The 21,004-nt window shown below is 32.0% G+C and overlaps 4 protein-coding genes across 4 annotated transcripts; 2 read left to right on the top strand and 2 right to left on the bottom strand.

The window, feature by feature from the left end:
- Window positions 1–666: 666 nt before the first annotated feature.
- LOC129878352 (organic cation/carnitine transporter 3-like) lies at window positions 667–2,877 on the top strand. The gene is made up of 2 exons (XM_055953453.1): window positions 667–1,487; window positions 2,183–2,877. The coding sequence occupies exons 1-2, from the start codon at window positions 693–695 to the stop codon at window positions 2,831–2,833; spliced, it is 1,446 nt and encodes a 481-aa protein (XP_055809428.1). The 5' UTR covers window positions 667–692; the 3' UTR covers window positions 2,834–2,877.
- Window positions 2,878–3,825: 948 nt separating this feature from the next.
- Window positions 3,826–10,675, bottom strand: LOC129880973 (E3 ubiquitin-protein ligase RGLG4). Its single transcript, XM_055955255.1, has 11 exons — window positions 10,199–10,675; window positions 7,918–8,002; window positions 7,532–7,672; window positions 7,276–7,389; window positions 7,047–7,144; window positions 6,888–6,967; window positions 6,001–6,106; window positions 5,786–5,913; window positions 5,035–5,161; window positions 4,345–4,401; window positions 3,826–4,103 (listed from the first exon to the last, which is right to left on the bottom strand). Exons 1-11 carry the CDS (start codon window positions 10,445–10,447, stop codon window positions 4,020–4,022), a joined length of 1,269 nt encoding a protein of 422 aa, XP_055811230.1. The 5' UTR covers window positions 10,448–10,675; the 3' UTR covers window positions 3,826–4,019.
- Window positions 10,676–11,988: 1,313 nt separating this feature from the next.
- On the top strand, window positions 11,989–16,139 carry LOC129880974 (uncharacterized). The gene is made up of 6 exons (XM_055955256.1): window positions 11,989–12,327; window positions 14,030–14,222; window positions 14,388–14,460; window positions 14,740–14,789; window positions 15,379–15,492; window positions 15,713–16,139. Exons 1-6 carry the CDS (start codon window positions 11,991–11,993, stop codon window positions 15,837–15,839), a joined length of 894 nt encoding a protein of 297 aa, XP_055811231.1. The 5' UTR covers window positions 11,989–11,990; the 3' UTR covers window positions 15,840–16,139.
- An 849-nt stretch (window positions 16,140–16,988) lies between these two features.
- LOC129880975 (UDP-glycosyltransferase 92A1-like) lies at window positions 16,989–18,938 on the bottom strand. Its single transcript, XM_055955257.1, has one exon. The coding sequence runs from the start codon at window positions 18,798–18,800 to the stop codon at window positions 17,217–17,219; it is 1,584 nt and encodes a 527-aa protein (XP_055811232.1). The 5' UTR covers window positions 18,801–18,938; the 3' UTR covers window positions 16,989–17,216.
- Between the last annotated feature and the right edge of the window lie 2,066 nt (window positions 18,939–21,004).

Here is a 21,004-nt window from a genome sequence, read left to right on the forward strand (position 1 = left end):
AAAATTGCCCTCCATTAACACTTTGGTTTTTTGATCTCACCCGAATCGCCCCATCTATCCTCCCCAGGAGGAGTTTGGTTTTAAATCCCCTCTATTATTACTTTTGAATAAAAAATACCCCTTTTCTAATAAATGTATTGTTTCTTTTCCTTTTAAAACACATAATTTTTCTAATAAAATATTATTCTTGAAGAATCTTTTCCTTATATTTTTTTTTAAAAAAAATCCCTTTAACTAATATAAAAATAAAAAGTAATCCATTTTTTTTCTTAATATTCTTTTATCAATTAAAATAAAATTACCTCATATATATATATCACAACTGTCTCATCATTAATTTTCATTTAGATAATCATCTCCAATCAGATCCTTGTCATTCACACATATGATATGAATATGAATATGATATGATCAAGAATATTAATTATTTATTTATGAAATATCAAATGTTGAATACCAGCAAATGATAATACAACTTGTAAATGGTATTGTACACTCTGGCCCAATTTGTGGGATCTTAAGGTTTTGTCTCTTGTACAACACTAGCACTAGTAGACCAACAACTTGAATGAAAAAATAAAATGTCCCATAGTTTTTTAGATTATTTTTTCCCATATATAAATGAACTTCTCAAGGTTCAAAATCCCCACACACTTTTAATTTGTATACACAAATTCAAAAATAAAATAAAAATGAGTGAGCAATCATACGAACCATTATTATTAAATCGAAAAAATGCATCGAAAACGCTGGATGAAACGATAGAAAGGTGCATTGGTGAATTTGGATGGGCACAATTATTACAATCGATCATCGTATCCCTATCTTGGATTTTCGATGCTCAACAAACATTCATTAGTGTTTTCACTGACACATCTGCAATTAATGAATGGTCATTACAACAAGAGCAGGGTCATGAGAATTCAATTCTTACTGGATTACCAGCGTCTTCATTTTTCATAGGTTGTCTTATTGGAGGTTTAATTCTCTCAACTTTGGCTGACACAAAACTTGGTCGAAAAAACATGTTGGTTTTTTCATGTCTTGTCATGTCAATTGCTGGAGCCATGACATCAATTTCAACAAACATTTGGATTTACTCATTTTTAAGGTTTTTGAGTGGATTTGGAAGGGCCACTATTGGGACTTGTGCACTTGTTTTGTCAACAGAGTTAGTAGGAAATCAATGGCGTGGACAAGTTGGTATAATTGGTTTTGTTTGTTTCACTATTGGTTTTCTTTCATTGCCAATCATTGCTTTTATGAATAAGGAGTCTTCATGGAGAGTGTTGTATTTGTGGACATGTCTTCCAACAATAATGTACTCAATTTTGGTACATTTTTTTGTTTGTGAATCACCAAGATGGCTTTATGTAAGAGGGAACAAAGAGGAATTTGTCTCAACTTTGAAAAGTATTACAACAAGGAGTAGCTTGACTTTGAGCTTCTTTGGTTCCTTCTTTGAATTTGAAGATCAACAACACAATGTAAGTTGTTACTCCTCACACTTTAATTGTTTTACTTTCCGTCTTTTTAAAAAAATATATCACTCTTTACGTTCAATATCCTACTTGACATATTTAAAACCACATGATTCAAATAATGATATTTTGATGTATTACATGCATCTTTAGTTTAAGACTAGAAATTCAAAAGTTTTCTTTATTTTCTTAAGAGTTAATGATTAAAAAAAATATGCCTAAAATATCTCAGTTTTCGAGTTTCAAACCTTAACTATCTGGTGTGTGAGTTTTCAACCTGAACTATCAATGTTTATCGAAACACACCTCAAACTATCAGCTATTCCTATTTCCTACATGAACAATGGTGATATTTCTAGTAGGAAAAGGGAACAACTTATAGTTGAGGACTTGAGGTATGTTTCGATAAACATTTAATGATAGTTCAATTATGAAACTCGAAATACTTTAGGTGTGTTTTTGACCCTTCACTGTTTTCTTAAAATTTGTATCGAATCAAACTAATCAATACAAACAAATTAAATTAATGGAGAGTGTACTTCTTCATTAATGTGTTCAAAACCGCTCTATATTTTTTTGAGTTTTTCTTCTTCTTTTTTGCTCTTACAAGTACTAAATTTGAGGTTATGTTATATATACATCGTCGTTATAAGGAACTTTTACCTGTTATAGTAAGTAACTTATCTTATTTTCTAATACAGAATTCGGATGAGTCAACAATCAATCCCTACTCGGCTATCAAGATGTTGGTAGAAAAAAATTGGGCTTGTAGACGGCTTATATTGGTAATGTTGGTTGGTTTTGGTACAGGAATGATATATTATGGGATGCCATTAGGGGTTGGAAATTTACCTTTCAATCTTTACCTAAGTGTTACACTTAATGCATTATCAGAATTACCAGCATCTATTGTAACATTCTTCCTAATTGGAAAATTAACTAGGAAAAAATCACTATTAGTATTTGCTATGCTAAGTGGAATATGTAGCATAGGTTGTGTAATAGTAGAAAATGATGATTTTAAAGTGTTACAAATGGGGTTTGAACTTTTTTCATTTTTTAGTGCATGTACTTGTTTTAATATTTTGTTAATTTACACTGTGGAATTGTTCCCAACATGTGTTAGAAATTCAGCAGTGTCATTGGTGAGACAAGCATTGGTTCTTGGTGGTGCAATTAGTCCAATGTTAGTAGCTTTGGGGAGGAAAAATAGATGGTTTTCTTATGGAGTTTTTGGGATTTGTATAGCAATTTGTGGATTATTTGTCTTGTGTTTACCAGAAACTAAAGGAAAGACATTGAGTGATACTATGGCTGAAGAGGAGTACAAGGAAAATGTATTTGTTTGCTAATCAATATTGTAAACTATGACATTTTTTTTTCTAATAAAATTTTGAGTCGAGTATTTATCAGAAACAATCTTTCTATTCAACGAAGATAGAGGTTAAGTCTGCGTATAGTATTGGAGCCAAGATTTTCATTAAGACGGTTACGTTCAAAATATGAAGAAGTAAACATACGAACTATCCGAAAGAGTTCAACATCCATTATATATACATAAAAATTAATTTAAATCATATATAAATAGTATAATTTTTTTACAAAAGAGAGTTCAGATGAACCCCCTACCATCATGCTAGCTCCACCCCTATTTGCATACACCTCGTTCACCCCGGACTCCACTTATAGAATCACATTTGGTTTGATCTTGTTGTTGACATTTTTCAATAATAAAAACTTATAGCATGATTAGAAAATGACAAGATTGTTGCTTTGTTTTTAGAGGTGCTTTGCTGGTTTAGAAGGTGGACTAATGTTTTACTATAATTAGAATCAATAAAGCGATTTTTTGTGGTCCGACATTTCTCAGAACTTTCACGCACAAAGGGGCCTTAGTATACCAGCTTGACGCCCTTTTAAAATCAATAAAACATTGTTTTACGTGTTACTTTTTCTGTTTTTTGTTCGTTCCAAAAAAAGACATCTTTTTAAAAATTGAAAACTTTAGAATTTTTTTCTTTTTTCTACTCTTAATAAAATATATTTACGCCTAAGTTAAACACAATCAAGAAGTATAATTTTTATTTGAAGACTAACGCAAATTAATTGTGTGAAATTAAATGGAATATGCAATCAAACTACCAGTATAAATAAATGTTTAGATCTCTGATACAGCTTTATGTAATAATCCTGTCTAAAAGTCGTTAATAACAATATTTTATATTATTAAATGTGAAGCCTTCTTAGCTCAGTGGTGGAGTGTGCGGCTTTTAACCATGTGGTCGTGGGTTTGATCTCCACAGTTTTAACTTATATATTTCTTTTTTCTTTTTTTTCACTGTGATAATAGAGTTTTAGCTTATATATACCAACAATGAACAAAAGTTTTTACACTAATTTTAAAATTAAGGTAACCTACTACAATAAGTAAAAGTGACGTGATAATGTAAAAATTCTTAACATTATCAACATATATACAAAGTTAAAACTCGAGAAATATACACATATTTATATACACCAGTCATTGAGGTTGCTATTTCAAGTGTATAAACGGATACGACTAGTTATTCGTCGACGACAAATGGGACAATCGGACACTTTTGGACCACATTCTCTACAAGTCTGCATTAAATTGATTATCAAATTCATTAAAACCGTATAAATGGAGAGTTGATTTCTCAAGATGTCCCTCGACTTATAGTTATTATCTCAAAAAGTCACTTTCTAAGATGAAGAAAATTGGAATCAAGAAGAAACGCGACTTCCTGAGATAATAATTGTTAGTCGAGCGACCATATGAGAAATCAACGGAAGAGAAAGGAAAATCGTCTTATAAATTGAATAGTAGACAAAAGGAACTCACCATGTGTCCACAACCAAAAGCCATATCCTTAGTATTAGTTAGACAAACTGGACAAACCTTCATTTTGAACAAGAAAAAAAAGAGGAGATCAATTGTCCAAACACTAAGGTTCGTTAATGTGAAGCTTGTCGTTTTCTATCACTCGATTAACAACAACAACATATTCAGTGTAATCTCATAAGTGAGGTATGGGGAGGAAAGTATATGCGCAAACCTTACCCCTACCTTGGAAGGTAGAGAGGTTGTTTCTGGTAGACCCTCGGTTCAAGGAGAAGCACTTCAACAACAACAACAACATGTCCAGTGAAATTCCACTAAGTGGTATCTGGGGAGGGTAACATTTCAAAAAAAGAAAATAACGGGAGTAAAGTAGTCATATACTAAAGAAAGCATGACAAAACGTTCTTAAAAGGAACAGTAAATACAACAAAATAAGACAATAAGGAACTACAAGGGTCATACTACAACTACTAGTATGAAAAGATAACACTTAACTAACTATTTCCCTTCTAACCCAATCTGTGTCTAAGGTCTCTATCACTCAATTACCTCACAAAAAGAGAAATGACATGTTCAACATGAGAAGTACCAAAGGCAGTGTAAAAATCTCAATGTTCTTATTATTAAGTGGAAACATGAATAAAAAATTCCGCGTATGATTTCAAAACCAAGAAATAGTTAAGGTCTTACTTGATTCTGTTCATTTTGCGGGGATCCTGAAAGACTACTTTGATCTCGAGTTGGGATTGCCATATGGCGACGGTAAGGAATTGGTGGTGGCCTTGGAACTACCTTCTTCGCCTTACCTGTTCTTTTTCTATACAAGAAAATGACAAGATAAGTGACAAGTACAACAAAGACAGTATTTGAGTGTAACGATTAATTTCAAGAGCAGTAACGATATTGCAGCAAATATTTCATTAACTTGATAAGTAACAAGTACAACCAAGACAGTATGTAAAGTCTGCGTACATCCTATCCTCCCCAGATCCCACTTGTGGGATTACGTACACTGGGTATGTTGTTAAATTTGCTACTATTACATATTTTAACTTCTCTCATCATCTTAACTGTAGTCAAACACATATATAAGAGACTACTGTTTGCTTTTTACTTTTACATAGTAATGAGTTAGTATTCTGTATTTTTTTTCAGTTTAGTGTTCTGTGGTTTAGTTTTAAATTTTTATTATACATAAGGCAGGTTGGGAGGAGAAAAGGGAAGGAGACTACAAGGTGAGATACTGAACCACCATGAATAAGGTGAAAGTTCGGGTAACCAACTAACTGGCTTACCATGATTCCCCGTGTTCTATGGTTTAAGATCATATATTTAGGACTTCAACTAAGGAAGAGGAAAAAGTCTAATTCATAATATAAGGTATTTTGTTCAATAACATGTATAAATTGATGTAAGGTGCCAATAGTAATGTGCTTCATACCCAAGCAGACCAAGTTCTCTAGCTGCTTTATATTGGATAGGGATCTCCATGAGTGCAGCAAGAGCAAATGCAGCTTCTTTTTCCGAATCGGTTGCATGTTTTTTCATGATAGCAGTAAAATTCACAAACTGCACATAAAAAAGATTGTAAAAACCATTGTCTGCTTCTATAGACGACTACGTATGTAACTTAAAAGATACTAGAATTATATACACCTGAAAATTATCAAACTCGCGAGCAGGTATACGGTCATCAAATTTTTGCATGTCTTCCCAAGGTCCATCACCAACTCCAACAAGAACAATAGAGAGAGGATACATGCTGGGAACAAATGCTAGATGCTTGAGAAACTTTTTTTTGTTAATAAAAGACAGAAGATATCTAGCTCAAAACTAACTCATATATCAGGCCTTACAATTTTGCTAAGGTTTGTTTCAAGCAACAAATTCAAAAGTATTCCTGTTCTCCTTGGGACAGAGGGAGTAGTATTTAAGATCTGACGAAACCTGATCAAGAGTAATCTCTAACCAAAACTCCTAAACCAGTTTCCAAATAGAAAGCTTAGTCACTATTAATGAAAATCCTCAAAGGCAAATGCTCATAAATCAGAAATTTTCCTCGCAACGAAGTCTATACTCAAAACCCTGTGTAGCTAAGGAAAATGATCTTTTATACTCTATAGAGAACCTGTTTTTGCACATTTTCAAGTTGCATTAACCTCTATGACCAATGAACAGCCATGGCAAATTAGGTGAAATGGAGAGCCAGAGGTAACATGCAGATGAAACTAGCTAGCTGAAGTTAGAAAGTGAGTTATCAGAAAATATTTTAGGATAATGTCCACAAAACAATTTTACAATAGTGCTTATAGGATGTCTCTTGCTAAGATCAAATATATTACTTCGCTCCAGAACATGCAACAAGTAGTATTTTTCTACACGTCATTGGTTTATTGTTGCTACTTCACAACACATTGTTCCACCGTAACCTTATATTTTATAAAGCTGAAGGTTTGGACAGCCCAAGGGAATCTGACTGATCTGTATTGAGTGGTTTGAAAAATGAATTACAGCAACAAGAAAATACATCTATACCATCATACCTGGCAGTAACAATAGAATTAATTGTGTTCTCTTCTTGTGGGCTGAGTTCCGAATCACTGGTATTGACACTCCTGGTAACCTACAGGGACAAGCAAGAGTGTCAACAATTTACAGCGAGAAGTGTATGACTATCATTAGAGATAGAAGCATTTAAGAACCTGGCCATCAGCAATGATAACCAAAACATGGTATTGTCCACCAGTTCTCTCCACTATATCTACTGCAGCATCTACTACTGGCCCGTACGACGTTGGCCCTTGAACATAAAAGGACATAATCAGGACGATCCCATTGACGTGGTTTAGACAATAGATTGCTACGTTAAAAAGAAAAGATGAAATGAAGGAAGTGATTTGCATAACTTTGCAAATTAGAACAGAAGGATACCAGATAATTGCAGATTTGGAACTATTTTCTTGTAGCAAGCTAGGACTTCTTCAAAGCCATGGCAAGGAGAGTGATCAGTGTGAAAACTAAACACGTCTTGATCATGCGTGGTCACTAGAACCCAAAAATGAAAAAAAATGAGTCTGATGGCAAAACAAAAGGCTAACAGAAGATCAAAAAGACAAACATGATAGTGAACGTCGAAACACCAGAGTAAGTATTGTCTGCACGCAGATATTTTAAGAATGGAACGTACCATCACCAAACCCAAAACAAGGAATTAAATTGTCTTCATCAAACGGAGACAATGTCTTTCCAATGATAGATATGGCTTTCTCATATGGATTGACTGTGTTCCCTATTTCATGCAAGCACTTGTTGTTGAACGAAACTTTACCTTCAGAAAGAAAACAAATAATTTTACCTTCAGAGTAAACAATCCAAAGAACATCTAATCACAAAATAAGAAGAAGTTGAAAACAGTACAGTCGAATTGGTGAGCTAGCAAAACTATGATGAAAGCTTGATAAATCAATTCTCATTGTATTTGTACTCGGGTATTAGACTTCGCACAATCTGTTTGCCATTGCCACAAGCATCAGGAAGATCAAAATTACAAAGTAATTCAACTGTTCCACTAACCTGTCCATTCGTTACTTTTCGTGAAATCAATCCCAATAATCAAATTTGATGACTCCAAACCTGATTCTCTCAGGGCTACAGTGACCTGAAAGTGAAGTAGTGATTCAGAAATATTAGATTTACGGAGAGCAACAATATATTAATAAACGGACACTTATACCTAACAGTAAATAGGTGCGGTATAATAGATAACTAGCTAAATGAAACGTTGTTGTCCTTCCTCAGATTTAGTCCTTTGACATTTTCTGAATTTGGCATTGAATATACAGAAGCCTAGTGTTGCCATGAGCTTTAGACTGCTCTAATTTACATTCTACAACTAAGCATTTTGTAAAATGATCTTTAGATTGCAGCCTCCCGAAATGTTCATCAAGAAAAAGGAAGTACACATAAATTCTATGTGAGATCTCCTAATACACCTAATCTTGCTCTTTTTACCTGTCTCTAAATAATTAGAAGCAGAATGAATGCTAAGTTTCATCCTTAACCACAATTTTGACCCCTGACTAATCGTTTCGACTATCCAACTTTACATCAAGCAATACACTGCATAAAATGCTCCATACACCATAGATTTATAGAGATATGATCATGTGCATGGTACATTAGAATTTTTCCATCAAGCTTTTTTAACTTGTATTAATAGAGATAGATTGTCTTATAAACTATCAAATATGAGTCTAGAAAGAAATTGCCAACTTATGACTCCCTCTATTATTCCATAGTTTTAGCCTGATAACAAAAAAATACTCCCTCTGTTTCAACTTGTTTGTCTGATTTTGACTTAGCACGAAGTTTAAGAAACTTTTGAATCTTGTGGTCTTAAACTAAGGGCACGTAGAATGTACCAAATGTCTTTTAATCTTGTGGTCTTTTGTCATTTAATCTTGTGGTCTTAAATATGTCACGTGGAAAGTTGAAATTATAGAATTGCCATAAAAAGAAAGAGATATTCTTTTTAAAACGGACTAAAAAAAGTAAACAAACAAATTGAAACGGAGGGAATGATATTGTGGTCTTAAACATGTCGTATGAAAAGTTGAAATTAAAGAATTGTTAAGAAAATGAGACTTTTTTTTATAACGGACTAAGAATAAAACATGTCATGTGGAAAGTTGAAACTAAAGATTTGTCAAAAAAGGGAAGAGACATTATTTTTAAACGGATTAAAAAGAAAAATAAGACAAATAAATTGAAACAAAAGGAGTAATACATTATGGGAGGAGAACTATTAGGTCTCAAGTTCTAATCTCAAGACAAAAACACTATGTACGTATTACTAATGAAAAGTAGCAAATATCCATAAAATTAGTCGAGTTGCCAATAAGCTAGCCTGAACATCAAGGTTATTAACTTTAAAATATTTATTTTACACTAAATAACATGCTCTAATAGGTATAGAAAGAGATAAGACGTTTCAAGACAAAACCTCTCTAAATTAATACTCGATAAATTAATAAACTATCTAAGATAATATTTTTTCTGTTCCCGACTTGGGCCAGTGGAAAAATTATCGATAAGATAAGATAATAAGATAATATATTATCAAAAGATCTTTATATAAATATATGGTCTAATTAATATTATAAATTAATAATTCTTTAAAATTACAAAAATATCTAAGATAATATAGTGAAATATGATTCTATTATTTTTTTTGTTTGTTGTTAAAATTTAAATCTAGTAAAAGCTCATCTCTAACTTTTTTATTGCATTTAAAAGTTCCTTAGTTGTTTCTCGAATTGCACCAAAAAATTGTGAAGAGTTTTAGACACGATAAGTGTTTTCTTCTACGTAACTGGTTCCAAAAGTATTGCATCTCGTCTTCAATTTCATCATCAACATTGTTTTCTCCGATGATATCCACAATTTCTTCTGAGTTCTAGACCTCTGAACATATATAATTTTCATCCAAGTAATCTAATAGGCTACTGATATCCATTTTATTGTGGCAACCACGATTATTAATCATGACCTCAAATTCATGAATGTCATTTTCACAAGATGGTTCATTTAAATTCCTTGAGGAATGTAATCAAAATTAACCCTTCGTTGAATCTCGAAAACACTCTTTGAATTAATAAATATTAATTTATTAATTAATTAATATCTCTACAAAATAATAATATTTTATAGTCCCGACAATATTATTTTAGAGAGGTTTTACCATACTTTTATTTGGTGTCAAACACAAAACTCATCGCAATGCACAAAACATTTGGTATTACTGCTTCCACGGCTCGAACATATAGCATAAATGAAAAAGTGTAAGAAGAAAAACCTGATCAATTGATTTGAAATTATCCGGAATATAGTAATACTTGTTCTTCTTCTTATCCTTCATCATATTTTCCGTTTCCTTTTTACTGCAATTACTCGAATCCTTCTTCGGCTTCCCAAAATCCGAATCGGAAGACGAATTCCTCACCGGAATTGAACTAAAATCATCACTTATTGAGGATGAAATCGTCGGACTCCTAGAAGAACTAGAATTATCTTTACGAAATGTGGAACTGAAAATGTTACCCATTTTACTTTATTTGAGTGAGAATATATGGAATTTGGGGCTGTTTAAAGGAGATAAGGAAAGAAAGAAAGGAATTTGATTCCTGTTGGATAAGTGCAAAGTGGAAGCCATTGAATTGGATTGGTGGAGCCAAAGCTCAAAGGAGTACGTACGCCATTAATAAATGCCTTTTGAGAATTGTATTGTTGAAAGGAAAAGTGATTCCTCCATAACAGTTTCCTCGAAACTACAGTGTTTAAAGTCTGATAAATGCTCATGTCATGGAGGGAAATGGTCCAAAATAAACATCTCCTTACTTCTGAGTACGTAAATTTGAAAAAGAATAATACATTTTTATATTTAGTAAAAAATATATTTTACCTCTATTAAAATAATTTGTAACTGCACAAATATTTTTAACTTATTTTAATCTACATCTTTCTTAAAGTTTATGTCAAGTTAAATTATATCATATAAATAAAAACGAAGATTATATCGTTTTACTTTATTATTTGTCTTCAACTCCTATGATTATTTCAGATGGACACCTAATAAAGTAAAATAATATAATCTTCGTTCCTATTTATAGGACTGTTCATGGTTATGGTTAAAAAATCAAATCAAACTGCAATCCGAACCAAATCGATATTTGGTTAGATTTGGTTTTAAAATTTTGAAAATCAATACTATTTGTTTTTTTTTTTACTAAAAATAACCAAACTAAATCGAGAAATTATATATATAAATTTCATAATTATTTATATATTACTCATATATAAAATATAAATATTTTATTAAATTTTAATTAACTTAAGTCTTTAACTTTATAATTTTCTCAAGTCCAACAATTAAATTTTGGTATATAAGTTTCTTGTACCCCTCCCCCGGGTGATTCCTCAATTGTTGAGCTTGACGTTATTTTTTTTATAAAGATTTGATCTTTTGATCTTTAGTGTATAATGACTTTAGTATTGCTTAACTAAATCACTTTTTTCGTGTAATAATAATTCTACTAATTATTAATTGCTTAATTGAATTCACAGTAACTTTTCTGTAGATTGTTCATGTACTAGGTGTTTATGTCTATTAGAATGGGATTAACTTCAACAAATTTATTATTTTCAAAGCGAAAAAATTTAAAAAATTGAACCAAACTGACGGTTATTTTTTTCGTTTGGTTTTAGAAATTTGAAAACCAATTAAATTGATTTTAGCTTTGGTTTTAACTAATAACCGATCCAAACCAAATCATGAACACCCCTACCTATTTATATGATATAGTTTTACTTGACATGACGTTTAGAAAAAATATGATCCAAAATAAATCATAAATATTTATATGATTATAAATCACATATTTGAAATGGTAATTAAAATTTCTCATAATTTATGCGGTAAATAATTCTAAAAATACATATTTGAAATATGTATTTAATAAAATATATCAAATTAAAAAAAAACTTTTAAATTATTAATTCATAAAATAAAAGTTCACATACTCAATCAACTAAACTAATGTGTTGGAATATGATAATTAAAAAGAGAAGAAGTTTATAATAAAAAATATATGTATTATTCTCTTTTCAAACCTAGCAAAGCAGAGGAGGCACCAAAAATGGGTAGCGGCAAGGAGCAGAAGCAGCACAAGAAGAAACGATTTCCGTTACGACCCAAAAAAGTGAAGAAGAAGGAAAAGTTGAAGCAGAAGAGAAGCAGCAGCAACAGCAACAGCAACAATGGCAAATCTACAGAAAATGCGAAATCCAAAAGCAAAGTGAAAGACAAATCGTTAAACGACGTCGTTCGTTTCCCTACAGCGGAACAACAGCTGGAGTTTTTCCATGAAAAGTATCAATCGGCCAATAGGGTTCAGCTTTCTTCCCTCGAACTCGATTCCTTTACAGGTTATTCATGTATTAATTTCTGTATAAGTTATACAATGTTTGATTCCTAGTCAGGAGATAAGTTATTCATGTATAAAATTAATTTATAATTTAGAAATTCGCGTAACTAATACATGTATGAGTTGTGAGTTGTGAGTTATGAGATAACTCGATTCCTTTACAGGTTATCCATGTATTAATTTTTGTATAAGTTATACAGTGTTTGATTCCTAGTTAGGAAATAAGTTATTCATGTATAAAATTAATTTGTAATTTAGAAAACCGCTTAACTAATACATGTATGAGTTGTGAGTTATGAGACAACTCGATTCCTTTACAGGTTGTTCGTGTATTACTTTCTGTATGAGTTATACAATGTTTGATTCATAGTTAGGATATAAGTTATTCATGTATAAAATTAATATGTTTAATTTGCAATTTAGAAATACGCATAATTAATACATGTATGAGTTGTAAGAGAACTTGATTCCTCACTCATATACTCGAATATATATACCCTAAGTTCCTTTAGTACCAGAGTCCATGCCAGGATTTTTATGCAGTTAGGCTATGGTTAGGAGTAAGTAATAAGCATACTAGTATTTTATTGGGGTTTTGATGGTCTGTGGCTTCAATCAGAAGACTATATGAACCGCCAAGGTGGGAGTAAGCTGCTCTTTTGTTTACAGAGATGCTTGGGAGGTTGCTTATAAGTGAGAATTTTCATAGGATGAGAAGATTAATTAAGTTTGTCCAGTTGTAATACCTAAGTAGCATTGACACAAACTATAGTAGGACATGGACATAACAATAACATACCCAGTGTAATTCCACAAAAGTGGGGTTTTGGGAGTCTAAAGTGTACATAGACCTTACTACTACCTTGGAGGTAGAGAGGTCTCCGATAGACCCTCAGCTCAAGGAAAATATAGGCCAAAGCTGTATAGAGAAAGAAATGCGGAAATGGAGAAAGTCCTGGCAAAATACTATAGAGTACCTATCAAATCATCCTAAACAATAGTCATAATAAGATAAAAATAATAATAGAAGATCAAGGGGGATAGGTTGATTAGGGCATATATACAATTTCTTATATAGCCATAATATAACAAAATAACAAACAACTCTCAAGCACCCAAGAGTGTGGCATAGTGGTCAATGAAATGTGTTGAGAACGGCGAGGTCTCACGTTCAAATCTCAATGGAAGGAATCGTACTAAAAGATTTAGAACATCTCGGAATCAAGGTAGATCTAGCAAAAGATAGAAAACAATGGAGGTTGAAAAATCCATATAAGTGATCCAACTAGAAGACTAGTGCTTACTAGAAGACTCTTACTATAACAGAAATAAACAGTAGAGTATATTCGAACTCCTAGTGTTAGATAACCCTTGAGTACGAAGTATTAAAATATTATGGACCCAAACAGAACATTTATGATATTGAGGATTGATACGGCCGATCCCAACTCATGGGATTTTGGCGTAGTAGTAGTTGTTTTACTATTTGTTTTCTCGGCTAGAAAAAAAGGTTTCGGCAGTTAGTTGGAACAGGTAAAATTTAATAAACTGTAAAAAACAAGAAAGAAGAGGAATTTTTAATGACTGGATAGAGAAGTGTAATTTTAGAGGACAAGTACTTGATGCATTTAAACTCATACATTCATTCATTTTCTACGCATGAATCTACGTTATGAATCTTACTTTGTACTGTAATGATTCAGAGACATGCATGCTTGAGCTCAACCCTGATCAAGCTCAAATTAGTAATGCATTGGCTGACCATATGAAGGTTGCTTTTGGACCATCATGGAAAGAGACTCTATGTGCAAAGGAGCTTGATGAGAAAATCGATCCAGGGCAACCTGCACTTCTGGTTATTAGCTTATCTGCCTTGCGTTCGTTGGACCTTCTCAGGTTGCTGTCTTTTGTTAGAGTGGGAGCTTATTCTTTCTTTGAGTAGTTCCGCATGCATAGCTGAATTCTGTAACAGAACTCTTATTTACATATACACAGAGTAATGTAGCTCAACTATCATAATTCTTCTCTTAGTATGACCTGTAAATATATTTTCTCTGGCAGAGAATTGCAGCCTTTGACAAGTGAATGCCGTGCTGCAAAGCTTTTCTCAAAGCATATGAAGATTGAGGAGCAGGTATCCATATACTACTTATATTTATATAATAATTCCATATACTACTTGCAAGCCTTATTAACTTTGAAGTATAATTTTGGATCGCTGACGAAAAAGCTCTCTGCTATTCGTGCATCCTTTTCGTTCATGTTCAATAAAGTTCATCTTCGTAACACATCATAAACAATATTAACACAACCTTATTTTCATTCCATTCAATAAATTCAACTTGCTAACACATCATAAGCTACAAAGAAATTTTAAAAAGCTAGGGATGATTTTTGCTATTATTCATCACAGGCGTCTTCTCTCAAGAATCGTGTTAATATTGCAAGTGGGACACCAAGCAGGTATGTGTAGTATTTCCTTGCAAGTGGACTCATTTCGACTAACTTCAAAAAATACTGTTTATGTACAGTGACATTGAATTATTTTTCTATTGTTATGTCTGTTTTTGCAACTACAATACAATGAGACATTTGGATGAAATGAAAATGACTATTTATATAAAGCTCAGTTGATTTATAAAGACTTTTCTATAAACTTTTTTGAATATATTTCCCAAAGATGATGAAGCCTCGTGATCCAAGGAATGATCATGCACAATGGTGTTTCAAAATTGCTTTTATTCTCTTGCAAGCATGCATGATTTAGTGGGACTTGTTTGTGGCCGCAAGATGTGTATTATAGCAATGAAGATGTTCGTTCATATGGATACACCATCATACAAGAGTAGAATAAAGATTAAAAATTAATACTTCAACGAGACAGTGCAAGCAGCACACACAAAAAGATAAAATAAGATGTTGCATAAAATGACTTGGTGATGTCCTAGGTTATCTCCAAATTCATTAATTTGCAATTTGATACTTTTTTGGTTGAGTGCGCTATCATATACCATTAAAAGTTTGGTTGGTTGATTCTTTCAAAATGTGACAGGATTAAGAAGTTGATAGACGTGGAGGCACTTGGCCTGTCTCGATTAGCTGTGATTGTGCTGGATATGAAAACTGATGCGAAGGGCTATTCACTGTTGACTCTGCCTCAAGTCAGGTTATATTCTGTTTACCTATGAATTAGTTACACACTTGTCCCGATCTAAAGTTACGAGTAATACTTAAATCCGTCTCAAGTGTTGGATTAACCTGCCTGTTTTTCTTCATTGTTCAACTTGCTCATTTCCCATTGTTTGCCTCATAATGTATTCTAAAATGCACTTTATGTTCACTGTCTCCCTTAACATTTCTACCTACTATTTCTGGTCTCTTTGCAGAGATGAGTTCTGGGACTTGTATAGGAACTACTTTCACCACCGAGTACTGGAAGGTGCATTGCGGATATGTCTTTATGACGAAATACCAGCTAACATTAAGAAAAAGAAGAGCAATCAGGATGAGTAACCTCTTCAAGACTGATACGAGGATACTGTACTATCGTCATCCAATCCATTTTGACATTTTTGTATCGCAAAATTGTGGTAGAGGATATACAGAACTAGTATTTAGGAATCTCTGTAGGTTGTGTTGTTTAGCTAGGTAAATTTGTCGGGTAAAAAATGATTCGAGTTCCAGTGGATGTCTTTCGGAGAGATTTATGACGGGATTTTTTTCTTTTTGTGAGCTCTTTCTGTAAAAGGAAACTAGTGTACTCACTCAAGTGAGACAATTTTCATGAAATGTGATGGTTGAGTTGAAAAACAATGTCTAAACTTTTGTTCTCTTGCAAAGTTTTAGAGTGCTTGTTTTTTTACCCCTTCCTGGGAGCTCCTTTTTCTTTCCCGCTCATTTGATGACTCAAACTCACAATCTTTGAGTTTTGAGGCGGAGGGTGTTTATCACCCGAGCAACCCCTCTTGTCGTGCTTGTTGCTTATAAGTACTCGATTCAATTCATTTCATGTGTTTTTGAGGGTTTGTACAACATTCTACCAATTAGAACAATTAGGGTAGATCAAATTATTATAAAACAAACTTAATTTGTCAAGACACCTAATACTTGAAATGAGAGAGCGATTCTCATCAGCTACAATTGAAGTTCTATTTCACTAGTAGAAGTTTCATAAAGTCCCTCGGACTCTGAAAGTAATAACGAAAATAGCTAATCTAATAGCAGATTTCGCAATTGGCATTATTGGTGCCAAACATAGCGAGTCAGGTGTGAGCTTCTTTCACTACTAGAGTCACCATTTGGTAGGGCTTACTAAGACTTGAGTCTTCTTTTTTTCACTTGAAAAATTGGTCAAAATCATTTTTTTCAAACTTAAAACTTATTTAACTTCGTTTTTTTTATATATATATAAAAAAAAATCAATCCAATAGATATAACCAAACACTATTTTGAAAAAGAAAAGAAAGAATTTTCATGGACAATATATCAAATAGACATGAAACTACAATTGGAATTAAACTGTTTATAGACAGGAGATCCTGCATCTTCTTTTTCCCTATCCAATTTTCAGTAGATCTTCGGTTCAAGTAACACATATCAAAATTAAGGAAACAAAATATAATAGTAAAGAAGTCATGCTAAAAATAAAGAAGAAAAAAACAATAACAACAACAAATAATACAATAACCGAAACAAAGGAAACAACAAGTAATTTTAAAATTGAAGAACAAATAGTAGGAGAGCAATAACAATAATATTAATGAGAAAAGCTAGACAACGCTCAACTATATAAGAATCTTCTATCCTAATCTTTGACTTCCGTATCCTCTAGGGTCATGTACTCGATAAACCGCAGGCTCCTAAAGTAAACAATCAACTGCAAATTCCTTCTTAAGATGACATATTTCTTCTATAAAGTAGTGTAGATATGAAATCATCCAATGCTTTAACAGAAGAACCTTTAAAATCCCCCTCTTCTGTAACAGCAGCTCTAATACACATCCCAATTTCATTAGCTTTTTCCTTCATTTCTTTACCTTTTCCACTTTTTCCCAAAACAATTTCCACCACTTTCTTCACAACCTCTTTTTCAATATCACTTGAAAACCCTTTAGTTAACTCAACACAAACCCCCATTTCCTCCATTAACATCTTTGAATTAAATGCTTGTTCAGCTGCCAAAGGCCAACTAATGATAGGCACACCTTGACTCAAACTCTCCAATACTGAATTCCATCCACAATGAGTCAAGAATGCACCAGTTGAAGAATGACTCAAGATTTGCAATTGGGGTGCCCAAGATTTCACTATTAGACCTTTTTGGCTTTTTGACACTCTTTCTTGAAACCCTTTTGGCAACCATTCAGATCTAAACTCACCTTTTATGTCAAAACCAATAGGTGGCCTAATCACCCAAATGAATGGCCTTTCACTATCTTCCAATCCCAAAGCCAATGCCATCATTTGGGAAGTACTAATTGTGTTTTGTGAACCAAATGATATGTAAAGAACAGAACTTTGGGGGTGTTTGTTTAACCATTCTATGCATTTTTCTGGTGACAATCCATGTTCTTTTCTAATTCTTGATTCAAAGATCTGATCTGTACCATTTCTTGATTCAAAGATTTGATCTTTACCATTTTTTGATTCAAAGATTGGACCTTTTTCACCTTTCTTGAGCATACATTGAGGAAGCAAAGGTCCAATGCACCAAACAGGAAGTTTAGTCAAATTCTCGATTGCTTTAACCCCCATAGGTTCAATCTCCTCAACACTATTACACAAAAATCCTAAAGAATCCAAAGAAGGTGAAAACAAAGATTTCAACACTTTAGACCAAGGATCATTACCATTTGCTAATTTCATAAATGGATGAAGTTGATTGACAGAGAAAAAACAGCAAGAATCATCAAATCCTGGCATTTTGAAAACACCATCAATAGCTAACAAATGAGGAAGATTTAGCCATAGTGACACATAAGCTGCTGTCCCATAAGCACCAGCTGTGGTAAAACTCACATTAAAAGTTGCACAAGATTTTGCAACTTCACTAGCAAATCCCATAAATGTATCAGAAACTATACAAAGTGGTGGCTTACCATCTTTTTCAATAATCTCAAAAATCAACTTTTTTAGTGGTTCTTTAAGAGATAATGTAGAATTGAAAATTGTCACCATATCTTTTAAAGGCAAGGCCTCTGTGTTCTCTGTATTGGGTGGTAAACCATGTTCACAACTATTATAAGGTAGTGAAACTAAAGAAATATTATTTTGGGGATTTTGTGTTACTACTACTTGTTGTGTTGAATCTTTGACTATAGTGGAACTAAGATATTTGACATTTAAAGGGGTACTAACAATGGTGATTTTGTAGTTAGTTCTTTCTTGGATTTTTTTGGCTAAGGCTAAGAAAGGTATCATATGGCCAAGTGCTAGAAATGGAAGCATTACTATATGTTCTTGATGGTCACTCATTTTTTTTTTGTTGGGAATTTGAGGTGCTACAGAAATTAAAATTGATTGTGGAAATTTCTTTTAGGACTAGAAGAGGTAGAAAGAAATATGTATAGGGTGAGAAGAAGAATTGGATTGTGTTTGTTGTCATCATTCCAAACCACTATATTATATATATTAAATAGAAACTAGGGAAGAGAAAGCCAACCTACTTTTAGTTTCATTAAAAATGGACCCCATTTCATAATTAGGAGGAAAAAAAAAGAAGAAAAAGATTAAATATCTTTGCTTAAGGTGTTTATTAGAGGAGGAATACATGATTCCTTAAATTTGTCAATATATTGTACTAAAGTATTTTTATTAGATATTTCTGATACAATTTTTGAAAAAAGAAAGTTTTTGTACGTGTTTTCAAACGCTCATTACATAATATACACATCAATTATAATTTGAATAAGTTTGTAGTTTTACGACTTATTAAGGCTGATATAATATATTTTAAGTAATTAATTTATCTACGTAATAAATATTTGATGATGCAAGGAGAGCATGTCAATTGTGATGTGCTACTTTATAGGTGCAATGAATGGTATTTGGAAAATATTTGTTATGCTAGGGGCATATATGGAAAAAAAAGTATCAACATCACATACGTGGGTAAATTGAGTTCACTAAATTCCTTGTGTACCATGTTCAAATATGCCCCAAACAGTAAGTACGCATGCCATAACATATTAGGTTTTAAGTAGCTCATGACTTCTAGAAAGCTTCGATAAAGATCGTGGTGAGATAAATAAGATTTATTCATTTTTAATTATAAATTTTGAGTTTGAATTTTAAATATAATAAAAAATCATGTTAAATAGCTCTTTAGCTCTCTTTTTCATATGATATAAATTCGAATTAATCGAAATCATCCCACTGCAAATATGGGACACCGGGTTAGTAAACAAAAAAAATCTACACAGTATTGTAGGAAAGTGTCATGGAATGGATGTACTCTTTTCTTAACGAGATATCTTGAATTTGAATTATGGAATACATATTTTATGATAAAAAAAATATTTTTTCATTTATTGATTTCTTGTACCTGAATTTGAACTTATCCGGCTAGTGAATTCTGAATACTAAATTATCAACAAAAAAAAAAATCCAAAAAGTTGATGATGCATCACACATAATTCTTGTGGTATAGATTGTATTAAAATATAATATTTTTTAAAATTTTATTTTATATGGTGATATTTAGTTGTGGATTTTTTATATATAAATATAAGAGCATGTTATTAAGTAAAATTTTATAAAAACAAAAATTTAGATTAATTTTTCTTTTGAAATGATAGTCATTTTATCAATGCCCATATCATTATGACTAATGCAATCATGAAAATATATTCCCACATAGAAGTCTTAGCTCTGATTTATTCAAAGCTTTTGAACATAGAAAATTAAGGTTATCTTATATGCATTTATATGTTTGAAATTTCCACAATTGGAATTTCTTTTCATATGGTTAATTTAGTGGAATATAAAGAATGTTGGAAGATGCATAGAACATAATTAACGTGGAATGATACTTGTAAAACTTTTTTTCGCTACCTTTATTAGAAAAATCATCTTTTTCATTTTTAAAAAACTTATTTTCCTACAAAAAAAAATATTCAATTTTTTTTAATTAACCAAATATGAAAAAAATTAAAAAATCTTATATCAAACACGTCCGAAATGACAAGTATGATTACATAGTATATGAAGTATGTCATTGAATATGTCATTCAACAACGCTTGATTGACGTCAAAATAAATACTCCCTTCGTCTCAATATAAGTATCTTCCTTTGACTGAACATGAAATTTAAAAATAAAGAGAGATCGTTAAATTTTGTGGTGCAAAATTAAAGATGTGTATAGTTCTTTAATCTTGTGGTCTTAAACTTACTAGGTAGGATATTGGAATTAGAAAACTTATTAAATATATAAAAAGAACTCTTTTTTAAGCTGATTAAGAAAAAAGTAAGATACTTAAATTGAAACGGAAGGAGTAACAAATATATGCTGCCTTTATAAGATTGGTACAAGATTTACCAATGGTAAAATCCTTCCAACACATGTACCTAGAAGTATGTTTGACCCCAACTATTAAAGAAAGATAGATTTGAACCATTTCAGAAAGTTCAAGCAGAGGCAAATCAAAGATTTGATGTTTGTGAGTTTTGAATTCTAATC

This window comes from Solanum dulcamara, chromosome 2 (assembly GCF_947179165.1).
Source record: "Solanum dulcamara chromosome 2, daSolDulc1.2, whole genome shotgun sequence".
NCBI classification, from domain to species: domain Eukaryota; kingdom Viridiplantae; phylum Streptophyta; class Magnoliopsida; order Solanales; family Solanaceae; genus Solanum; species Solanum dulcamara.